Source organism: Nicotiana sylvestris, chromosome 3 (assembly GCF_000393655.2).
Source record: "Nicotiana sylvestris chromosome 3, ASM39365v2, whole genome shotgun sequence".
Lineage (NCBI taxonomy): Eukaryota > Viridiplantae > Streptophyta > Magnoliopsida > Solanales > Solanaceae > Nicotiana > Nicotiana sylvestris.
Genome location: NC_091059.1, coordinates 190824718 through 190837572, shown reverse-complemented (window position 1 = coordinate 190837572; position 12855 = coordinate 190824718). Strand labels below are relative to the sequence as shown.

Sequence of the window (12855 nt, the reverse complement as noted above, 5' to 3'; positions counted from 1 at the left end):
ACAAGCCGCAGGTGGACTAAATGTAATTAATATGTATTACTGGAACAAAGCAGCAATTGCAAAACACCTGTGGGCAAATGAAGAAGGACAGTTTATGGATCTGATGGGTTCACACCTTCTACATAGGAAACAGGACAGTGGAGAGCAGTCCAATACCCAAGAATGTTGTTTGGGTGGTCAGAAAGATAATGGAGAAAAGGAACCTTGTTCTTGAATTACAAGGAATTCAGGGGGATCTGATCAACAGACTTGTCCAAATACAAAAGGGAGGGAAGTTCAGTATAAGAAAGTTATACCACATGCAGTTTCCTCAACTACAAAAGGTACCTTGGAAGAGTATCACTATGCAACCTCATCTACATCCTAGGTACAAATTTATACTATGGCTGGCACTACAGAGAAGATTAGCAACAGTGGACAGACTCATCAAATTTGGAGTTCAAGTGTCCCAGAATTGTGTTTTCTACAAGCAATCTGATGAACTATTTGAACACCTATTTTTTGACTGTCCAATAGTAAGAGAAATATGGACCAGGCTGCTCAAATGGCTAGTCCATTCTAGACCTATTCAGACTTGGCATGAGGAGGTCCAATGGATCAACAGGGTTGCAAAAAAGAGATCTGGTCACTGGGCAATTGTTGCATATGTATTTGGTATGCTGGTATACACAATCTGGACGGAAAGGAATGTGATTAGATTTCAAGGGGGAATACTCAAAGAGAACAGTATTTGCAGAGAGATTGTAATGTGCATACATACCAGAGGAAGGACAATCAAGAGCTGGCAAGGAGCATTGCAAGAATTAGACTATTTTCCATTAGGCTCCTAGGTTTGAAATATGCAAAATGCATCTATTTGTTTCTTTCCTAGGCTAGGTGAAGCTTTAAGCTGATGTAAATAGCAACACAGTAGAGATGTTATTAGAGCATCAGACTTAGTGTAATTAGAAGATAGAGACATAGATGGTCAGCATCTACCTGATTTATAAAGCTGTTTTTTGGAATGATAGAAAGTCACTATTTATCAAAAAAAAATGTAACATCAAAAAATTAACAAAGTGACAAATTTTAGGACAAAGCTCCAACAAATTTGGAGATTAAAAAATTATTTACAAGAAAAAATGATAAAAAAGACACAACGAAATTAACTACCTAAAATTAACTACTCAAACATGGGTAATATAATAAAGATAAATACATAATAAAAAAAGTTATTCGATGACTACATAAGTTCCTTTAATTTAATCGAGAATTTGTTCATTAAAATTTAGACAATATTGTTGAGAACAATAGAATAAAATTTAAAATAAAAATTATTTCATAACTAATAAAATATATATATTCTATTATATTACAAAAACAAAGCAGCAGAGAAAAATATTAAATAAAGTAATATGCTAATAAAAATTTCTATTAGCAATATAATAATACTAAATATTGGATGATATAATAAAGAAAAATACAAAACAAAAAGTTATTCGCTGCCTGTATAAGTCCCTTTAGTTTAATAGAGATTTTATTCATTAAAATTTAGATAATATTATTAAGAACAACTGAATAAAATTAAAAATTAAAAAAAAAATCCAACAATAATAAATTATATATCTTCTCGTATATTACAAAAAGAAAGCAACCAGACAAAAATAGTAAACAAAGTAATATATGAATAAAAATTTCTATTAATAACGCAATAATACTAAACAACGGATAATGTAATAAAGAAAAATATAGAACAAAAAAGTTATTCACTGACTATATAAGTATCTTTAATTTAATAGAGATTTTACTATTGGGAATATCGTATTGACAAATAAGATGGCAATTTAAATTTATTAAAGCAATACGTCTAACAGGATCAAAACAAACCCGATCATAATTTAATTTAATTAATATTTTTTTTAATATTTACCGCATATCGCACGGGTACGATTACTAGTAATAGTAACAACAATGAAATATGGTAACAAGCATTAATGACACAACATGTAATAATAATCTATATCTATATATTATTAAAAGGAGAGGACAAAGTCCTCTCCTTAAACCAAGTGGCAGCCTAAAAAAAAGTCACATGACATAATTAGCTACTAATTAGTTATTTAGTTAATAATTAGTTATTATTTTTGAATTTAAATATCTATAAAAAAAATAAAAAAATTGGTTACTTTATTTGAATTAATAAATATAAATATCTTATAATTAGTTATAATAGAAAAACGAAAATAGAAATATATATAAAAATAACTACAATTCAAAATGGGTGGGAGTAGTTTCAAGTTGGAGTTTTAAAATTATTTTAAAAAAAATGGCTATAACAAAAAAACAAAAAAAAAAAAGAAGAAAAACTACCCATTTAAATGGGGGAGTAGTTTCAAGTTGGAGTTTTAAAATAAAAATGATATAAAAAATAAAAAATTACCAACTAGAATTGGGGAGTACTTTCAAGCTGGAGTTTTAAAATTATTTTAAAATAAAAAAATATAAAGCAATAAGAAAAGGCCACATGGCACAATTAGTTAATAACAAAAAAAATATTTATTAAAAATTAACAAAGAAATTAACTACTCAAACATGGGTGAGGATTGGTCTAGGTTAGTTAATTTCTTTATTTTATTTTTTAAAATCATTTTTATTTTTCTATTTCGAAATAAAAGGTGTATTTATTCATTAAATTCAAACAATATTATTGAGAAAAATATAATAAAATTTAAAAAAAAAAATATTTTCAAGAGTAATAAAATATATATCTTCTATTATATTACAAAAAATTAGCAGACAAAAATGTTAAACAAGTAATATGCTAATAATTTCTATTAACAATATAATAATTATACTAAATATTGGACAATATAATACATAGAAATACATAACAAAAAAGTTATTTGATGACTATATAAGTCCCTTTAGTTTAATAGAGATTTTATTCATTAAAATTCAAACAATATCTATTCTATTTATATAGAATAGGAGAAGCAAATCATTGTGATAATTCCAAATGTAACATCAAAAAATTAACAAAGTGACAAAATTTAGGACAAAGCTCCAACAATTTTGGAGATTCAAAAATTATTTACAAGAAAAAATGATAAAAAAGACACAACGAAATTAACTACCTAAAATTAACTACTCAAACATGGGTAATATAATAAAGATAAATACATAATAAAAAAAGTTATTCGATGACTACATAAGTCTCTTTAATTTAATCGAGAATTTGTTCATTAAAATTTAGACAATATTGTTGAGAACAATAGAATAAAATTTAAAATAAAAATTATTACATGATTAATATATATATATATATATATATATATTCTATTATATTACAAAAACAAAGTAGCAGAGAAAAATATTAAATAAAGTAATATGCTAATAAAAATTTCTATTTACAATATAATAATACTAAATATTGGATGATATAATAAAGAAAAATACAAAACAAAAAGTTATTCGCTGCCTGTATAAGTCCCTTTAGTTTAATAGAGATTTTATTCATTAAATTTAGATAATATTATTAAGAACAACAGAATAAAATTCAACAATAATAAATTATATATCTTCTCTTATATTATAAAAAGAAAGCAAGCAGACAAAAATAGTAAGCAAAGTAATATACGAATAAAAATTTCTATTAAGAACGTAATAATACTAAACAACGGATAATGTAATAAAGAAAAATATAGAACAACAAAGTTATTCACTGACTATATAAGTATCTTTAATTTAATAGAGATTTTATTATTGGGAATATCGTATTGACAAATAAGATGACAATTTAAATTTATTAAAGCAATACAGTCTAACAAGATCAAAACCAACCCGATCATAATTTAATTTAATTAATATTTTTTTTAATATTTACCGCGCATCGCACGGGTACGATTACTAGTAATAGTAACAACAATAAAATATGGTAACAGACACTAATGACACAGCATGTAATAATTAAGAACCATGAATAAGAAAATACAAAAAATAGTCCTTGTACTATTGGCCAATAGTATAGAAAATAAAAATATAAAATATTAGAAATGCTCTATATTGTCAACTGGTTTGTCTTTAATTCACAACTAGCATTAGTACCCGCGCGAAGCGCGAACACAAATTATGATTTGTATAATTTAGGTTATGTGCAAATAACCTTAGTATTTAAACTTCATATAAAAATTATAGATAATCATTAGATATTAAGAAAAAAGAGGACATGAAATTATTTTTCAAATCTCGTAGTGGATAAGCTATTTTTTAAAAAATCAGTAACAACATAAACTCTTGATTTTATTACTTGCAATTCGTCCCGCGATCAATATTAAAGACTACTAAATATGCCACGTTGTGATCTATCTTGTTTGAGCATATTAAATCATATTATTTTAACAAAATTCTTACTAAAACTTTATTTTACATCTCAAGTTCAAATGTCTTATCCTTCCACATATTTTTTTCTTTTTGTTCTTTGCTTATAGTTATTGTATTGCTCGTTACTTAATATTGTCATACTGTCACATGATTTTTTATTAGTTTACCAACTGACTTAATATGTTGATTATTTTCCTTTTAATAATCATTGAGAAGTATAATTTTTTTAATCTTGAAATTTAATGTATTGTATCTTTATCATCTTACTTGGACTCTTTTATCATTTAAATGTATCAATAATATTATATTATCTAGCTATTTAATTTATTTATTTAAATCATTTCATTATCACATTTTCATGTGTTTTTTCAGTAACTTTTCATTTCATTTAATATAATTATCCAAATATAATATAAATAGATATGTAAATTTTTATTCTTGCATAAATATTAATTTATTTTAAAACTATTGCTCTAAATTATTAAATTGTTTCAATTAGTCAATATTTTTTTAAGTATTGCATATTTATTTTATTTGAATTTCAAACTAATTATTAATATAAGTATCCTCACATTATTTCTAATTTATTTTTATTCTTCAATTTTTTTTATCTATTAGACTTCAGCTATGTCGCCTTATCTACAATTTGACATTTCTTAGCAATCTACCAATGTAAAGTTCATTATTACGATTATTTGTTTTAACTTTCTTAAGTCTGGTATGTAATAGCCTATCATAAGACATAAAAGCTGAAAGTGAAAAACAAAACAAACCCAAAAGAGAAGAAGAGGGATATAGAAGATTTACGTTTAATTTAGGATAGAGTTGATAATAATTACTTCCATTAATAATATTTTTTTCTAAGTATTAATTATTAATTTTATCCTAAAATTGCCAAATGACTTCTTATTAGCTTGCTACTTGGTTTCACCACATTACAAACCATCCTCTTATTTTATGTAATTATTAATTTTATCCTTTAATTGCCAAATGACTTCTTATTAGCTTGCTACTTGGTTTCACCACACTACAAAGCATCCTTTTATTTCATGTAATTATTAATTTTATCCTAAAATTGCCAAATGACTTCTTAATAGCTTGCTACTTGGTTTCACCACATTACACACAATCCTCTTATTTTATGTAATTATTAATTTTATCCTAAAATTGCTAAATGACTTCTTATTAGCTTGCTACTTGGTTTCACCACATTGCAAACCATCCTCTTACTTTATGTATTAAAAATTATTGATATAGATATGAATATTGTTATGGATATAGATATATAAATATAATTTATTAATTCAAAAAAAAATTATTGCAAATTTTATTAGCTTTGTCCTTATTTTGCTATGTGTCTTACTCTTAATATGTTACCCGGCTTAACTACATTGTAAATTACTATCTCTTATCAACATAAAGTTTTATAATATAAATATAGATAAATAATGACGTTGCATATATCATATAAATCAAACCAAATATTTTGTTAAGCACCTAAATTAAAGGGATAATATCACATAAACTAAACCTTGAGTTGGAAATATATCATGAAGGAAAATCAGTTAAATTCACTCCTTTCGTTTATCACTTGGACCAAAATTAAAGGGAGAATATTCCTTAAATAGAACTTTTATTATAGAAACATTTCTTGAATAATTTAGATTAGATTTTGTCATAATCCTATTAATCTATATTAGATTTTGTCATAAAATATATTTAAATTTTGTTTTAAAAGTGTCAAGTGGCTTTTTCTCATTAAGTCACTTGGCTTAACCCCATGCTTCACTACTCTCCTTTTAATATAATATAGATATTAGTACCCGCACGATGCGCGGACACAAACTATGTCAAATTATGATTTGTATAATTTAGGTTATGTGCAAATAACCTTAGTATTTAAACTTTCATATAAAAATTATAGATAATCATTAGATATTAAGAAAGAAGAGGACATGAAATTATTTTTCAAATCTCGTAGTGGATAAGCTATTTTTTTTTTAAATCTGTAACAACATAAACTCTTGATTTTTTTACTTGCATTTCGTCCCACGATCAATATTAAAGACTACTAAATATGCCACGTTGTGATCTATCTTGTTTGAGCATATTAAATCATATTATTTTAACAAAATTCTTACTAAAACTTTATTTTACATTTCAAGTTCAAATGTCTTATCCTTCCACATATTTTTTTCTTTTTGTTCTTTGCTTATAGTTATTGTATTGCTCATTACTTAATATTGTCATACTGTCACATGATTGTTTTATTAGTTTACCAACTGACTTAATGTGTTGATTATTTTCCTTTTAATAATCATTGAGAATTATAATTTTTTATTCTAGAAATTTAATGTATTGTACGCTTTATCCTCTTACTTGGGACTCTTTTATCATTTAAATGTATCAATAATATTATATTATCTAGCTATTTAATTTATTTATTTAAATCATTTCATTATCACATTTTCATGTGTTTTTTCAGTAACTTTTCATTTCATTTAATATAATTATCCAAATATAATATAAATAGATATGTAAATTTTTATTCTTGCATAAATATTAATTTATTTTATACTATTGCTCTAAATTATTAAATTGTTTCAATTAGTCAATATTTTTTTAAGTATTGCATATTTATTTTTTGAATTTCAAAACTAATTATTAGTATAAGTATCCTCACATTATTTCTAATTTATTTTTATTCTTCAATTTTTTTTGTTTTATCTATTAAACTTCAATTATGTCGCCTTATCTACAATTTGATATTTCTTAGCAATCTACCAATGTAAAGTTCATTATTACGATTATTTATTTTAACTTTCTTAAGTCTGGTATGTAATAGCCTATTATAAGACATAAAAGCTGAAAATGAAAAACAAAACAAACCAAAAAAAAAAAAAGAAGAGGGATATAGAAGATTTACGTTTAATTTAGGATAGAGTTGATATTAATTACTTCCATTATTAATATTTTTTCTAAGTATTAGTTATTAATTTTATCCTAAAATTGCCAAATGACATCTTATTAGCTTGCTACTTGGTTTCACCACATTACAAACCATCCTCTTATTTTATGTAATTATTAATTTTATCCTAAAATTGCCAAATAACTTCTTATTAGCTTGCTATTTGGTTTCACCACAATACAAACCATCCTCTTACTTTATGTATTAAAAATTATTGATATAGATATGAATATTGCTATGGATATAGATATATAAATATAATTTATTAATTCAAAAAAAATTATTGCAATTTTTATTAGCTTTGTCCTAATTTTGCTATGTGTCTTACTCTTAATATGTTACCCGACTTAACTACATTGTAAATTACCGTCCCTTATAAAAATAAAGTTTTATAATATAAATATAGATAAATAATGACGTTGTTTATATCATATAAGTCAAACCAAATATTTTGTTAAGCACCTAAATTAAAGGGATAATATCACATAAACTAAACCTTGAGTTGGAAATATATCATGAAGGAAAATCAGTTAAATTCACTCCTTTCATTTATCACTTGGACCAAAATTAAAGGGAGAATATTCCTTAAATAGAACTTTAATTATAGAAACATTTCTTGAATAATTTAGATTAGATTTTGTTATAATCCTGTTAATCTATATTAGATTTTGTCATAAAATATATTTAACTTTTATTTTAAAAGTGCCAAGTGGCTTTTTCTCATTAAATCACTTGGCTTAACCCCATGCTTCACTACTCTCCTTTTAATATAACTAGTATCAGTACCCACGCGATGCGCGGACAAATTATTTCAAATTGCGATGTAGGTTGTTTGAATCATGCACAAATAACCTTAAAATATAAACCTCTCAGATAAAAATTATATGACATGAGAATTTATGAAACATAATATGATATTATTGTTCAAATCACGTAGTGAACAACCAATCTTTTTAATATATATTTGTAGCAACCTAACCCCTTAATTTTGGTACTTGTATTTCGTTCCGCTGTCGATATTAAAGAATACTAAACATGTCATATTGTGATCTATCTTGTTCGAGCACAATATATCATATTATCTTAACAAAATTCTTATTATCACTTTATTTTTATCTAGAAGTCAAATATATCCTATTCATCACATCACTTTTACATAAATTCTTTTTTTGTTCTTTTCTTATAGTTATTGTATTATTTAATATTTAATATTATTATACAATCATATAATTTGTTTATTATCTTATAATTAAATTAATGTCTTACTTTTTATCCTTTTAATAGTATTTAATAAAAATAAATATTTTCTTCTTGAAATTCGGTATATTTTTATGCTTTTATCCTCTTATTCATAATATTTTAATCATTTAAATTTATCAATAATATTTTTAAATATAATTTAATTATTTTATTTTATCTATTTTTAAATTAATTTAAAGTATAAGTATCCTCACATTACTTCTATTTTTTTTATGTACATTCTCTTCCTACTACAAATGTTAATTAGTTTTTATATTAATGTTTTACCTACAGCCAAAATAATGTCATATTTTGTTTTAAATTGTAACTTCTAATTAGTCTAAAATATTAATACATAAGTTATTTGATTATCATGTTCCAAATGTATTGAGTTATCTTATAATTAATTTTGTATTAGATGCAGTTAAATTTTTTTCCTTTTTTAGCTATAAGATACAATTTAATTTTTAATTTCCATTAGTAAGATTACCAATATTAGAAATTTATTTTGTATTTTTAAAATTTTATTTAATCATAGAAAAAATTTCTTAATTGTTTGAACACATTATTTCTAAATATTGTAGTAATATTTTTACTATCATTTTAGTTCTTTACATAATATTTTAAAAAACAAAAAAATAATCTCATCTCAAATTCAAATAATTCTTATCATTCTATTTTCTAAAATGGACCGCATTTTTAAAAAATTATGCTATGTATTCAAACTCAAACTAACTGCACTCGATTCAGATATTAATCATAGAAAAATATTTTTGTAATTGTTTGAACATATCTAAATATTATAATAATATTTTCACTGTCATTTTATTTCTTTACATAAATTTTCTTTCTTTTTTAGTTTTAAGATACAAATTTAATTTTTGTAAAATTACCTATACTAGAAATTTATTTTGTCATTTAAAATTTTTATTTTTTATTATTGTTTTATTTTTCATAAGTAAGACTTCAATTTCCTGGTATTATCCATAATTTGAGCATTCGCATCATAGTTTTAAGAACTTTCTAATCTCAAATTCAAATAGCCTTTTCGTTTAATTTCTAATAGTAAATTTCTAATAATTAACATAATTTTGCTATTTTTTAATCTAATATATAGTCTTATTACATTTTATGTGGCTTTTCATTAACTTGTAAATTTATTTAATATCATTATCAACTATTTTTCTTTAATAACATAAGATAAATATATAATTTTTTTAATTATGAAATAAATATTTATTTTGTTTTAAAAACATTGCTCGAAAATTTTAAATTATTTAAAATTTAATAATATTTTTAAGTATTGTATATTTATTTTATTTTATTTTCTAAACTTATGATTTATAAATGTCCTTACATTATCTCTAATTTATTTTTATTGTTTAATTTTTTTAGTTTTTGATTTTAACTATTAGACTTGAGTTAAATGGACTTATATTATGACTTTTCTTAGTATAATATAAAAAACTTTCTCATCTGAAATTTAAATAAGTTTGACCCTTTTTCCTATGATAAAAATCTGAATTTTTATTTTTTCTCTATTTATTCATTATTTTTGATTTTATATTATTCAATACCTAATATTATTACATTATCATATGAATTTTTATTAGCCTGTTTGAATTTAGTATTTATTTTTGCCACACTCATTCTAATATAATATAGATAAAAATTTAAAAACTTTCTCATATCAAATTCAAATAATTTTTATCATTCTATTTTTTTAATTGGACCATATTTTTAAAAAATTATGTTATGCTTTCAAATTTAAACTAACTGAACTTAATTCAAATATAACCATAGAAAAATATTTTTCTTAATTGTTCGAACACATTATATTTAAATGTTGTAGTAATATTTACGTATAAAATATTCGTTTGCACGATTTATCAGTATTAATATGAATTTGTTATTCTTGTTATTAAAATATCTTTTATTGATTATTTAATTTTTCTCTTACCTTATAAATAATTTGTATACTTTATGTAAGATCTTATTTTGCTGCTTGAAATTATTTAATTTTTAAACTCAATAAATCGTTAATATCTTAAGTAAATTTTAGTTTTATTCTATATTTTAACTTACTCCAAAGTATAAATAGTTATAGGTTATCTCAATTTACGTCTTTATATATTTTTATTTTTTTATTATAATTTTTAATTAATTTTTCACGTCCATATTTCTAGCTAATATAGAAAAAAATCTATGAGTAGATCAATATATAAATATAAATATAGATATAGATACAAATACACATATAAATTTAATTATAGATATATAGATTATATTTGTCTAAGATCTATTTAGATTATGTATAAGATTCATTAAACTACTTTCATTAATTATGTTTCTATATATAATTTCTAATTATTAATATTATCTTAAAATTGCCAAGTGGCTTCCATTTAGCTTGCCACTTGGCTTAACCACAATGCATACTACTCTCCTTTTAATATAATATAGATATAGATATTAGTACCCGCGCGATGCGCGGACACAAACTAAGTCAAATTATGATTTGTATAATTTAGGTTATGTGCAAATAACCTTAGTATTTAAACTTTCATATAAAAATTATAGATAATCATTAGATATTAAGAAAGAAGAGGACATGAAATTATTTTTCAAATCTCGTAGTGGATAAACTATTTTTTTTAAATCTGTAACAACATAAACTCTTGATTTTATTACTTGCATTTTGTCCCACGATCAATATTAAAGACTACTAAATATGCCACGTTGTGATCTATCTTGTTTGAGCATATTAAATCATATTATTTTAACAAAATTCTTACTAAAACTTTATTTTACATCTCAAGTTCAAATGTCTTATCCTTCCACATATTTTTTTCTTTTTGTTCTTTGCTTATAGTTATTGTATTGCTCATTACTTAATATTGTCATACTGTCACATGATTTTTTATTAGTTTACCAACTGACTTAATGTGTTGATTATTTTCCTTTTAATAATCATTGAGAATTGTAATTTTTTATTCTTGAAATTTAATGTATTTTACACTTTATCCTCTTACTTGGGACTCTTTTATCATTTAAATGTATCAATAATATTATATTATCTAGCTATTTAATTAATTTATTTAAACCATTTCATTATCACATTTTCATGTGTTTTTTCAGTAACTTTTCATTTAATTTAATATAATTATCCAAATATAATATAAATAGACATGTAAATTTTTATTCTTGCATAAGTATCAATTTATTTTTAAACTATTGCTCTAAATTATTAAATTGTTTCAATTAGTCAATATTTTTTTAAGTATTGCATATTTATTTTATTTTAATTTCAAAACTAATTATTAGTATAAGTATCCTCACATTATTTCTAATTTATTTTTATTCTTCAGTTTTTTTTTGTTTTATCTATAAGACATCAGTTATGTCGCCTTATCTATAATTTGACATTTCTTAGCAATTTACCAATGTAAAGTTCATTATTACGATTATTTATTTTAACTTTCTTAAGTCTGGTATGTAATAGTCTATCATAAGACATAAAAGCTGAAAATGAAAAACAAAACAAACCAAAAAAAGAAGAAGAGGGATATAGAAGATTTACGTTTAATTTAGGATAGAGTTGATATTAATTACTTCCATTAATAATAATTTTTTCTAAGTATTAATTATTAATTTTATCCTAAAATTGTCAAATGACTTCTTATTAGCTTGCTACTTGGTTTCACCACATTACAAACCATCCTCTTACTTTATGTATTAAAAATTATTGATATAGATATGAATATTGCTATGGATATAGATATATAAATATAATTTATTAATTCAAAAAAAAATTATTGCAATTTTTATTAGCTTTGTCTTAATTTTGCTATGTGTCTTACTCTTAATATGTTACCCGACTTAACTACATTGTAAATTACCGTCCCTTATAAAAATAAAATTTTATAATATAAATATAGATAAATAATGACGTTGCATATATCATATAAGTCAAACAAAATATTTTGTTAAGCACCTAAATTAAAGGGATAATATCACATAAACTAAACCTTGAGTTGAAAATATATCATGAAGGAAAATCAGTTAAATTCACTCCTTTTGTTTATCACTTGGACCAAAATTAAAGGGAGAATATTCCTTAAATAGAACTTTAATTATAGAAACATTTCTTGAATAATTTAGATTAGATTTTGTCATAATCCTCTTAATCTATATTAGATTTTGTCATAAAATATATTTAAATTTTATTTTAAAAGTGCCAAGTGGCTTTTTCTCAGTAAGCCACTTGGCTTAACCCCATGCTTCACTAC

General features: G+C 22.9%; 1 protein-coding gene across 1 annotated transcript; it reads left to right on the top strand.

The window, feature by feature from the left end:
- The first annotated feature begins 344 nt into the window (after positions 1–344).
- Positions 345–830, top strand: LOC138888509 (uncharacterized). Its single transcript, XM_070170379.1, has one exon. It carries the CDS (start codon positions 345–347, stop codon positions 828–830), a length of 486 nt encoding a protein of 161 aa, XP_070026480.1.
- The last annotated feature ends 12025 nt before the right edge of the window (positions 831–12855 follow it).

Coding starts and splice junctions, on each gene's coding strand:
- LOC138888509 (XM_070170379.1), top strand. CDS start 345: ATGCAACCTCATCTACATCCTAGGTACAAATTTATACTATGGCTGGCA.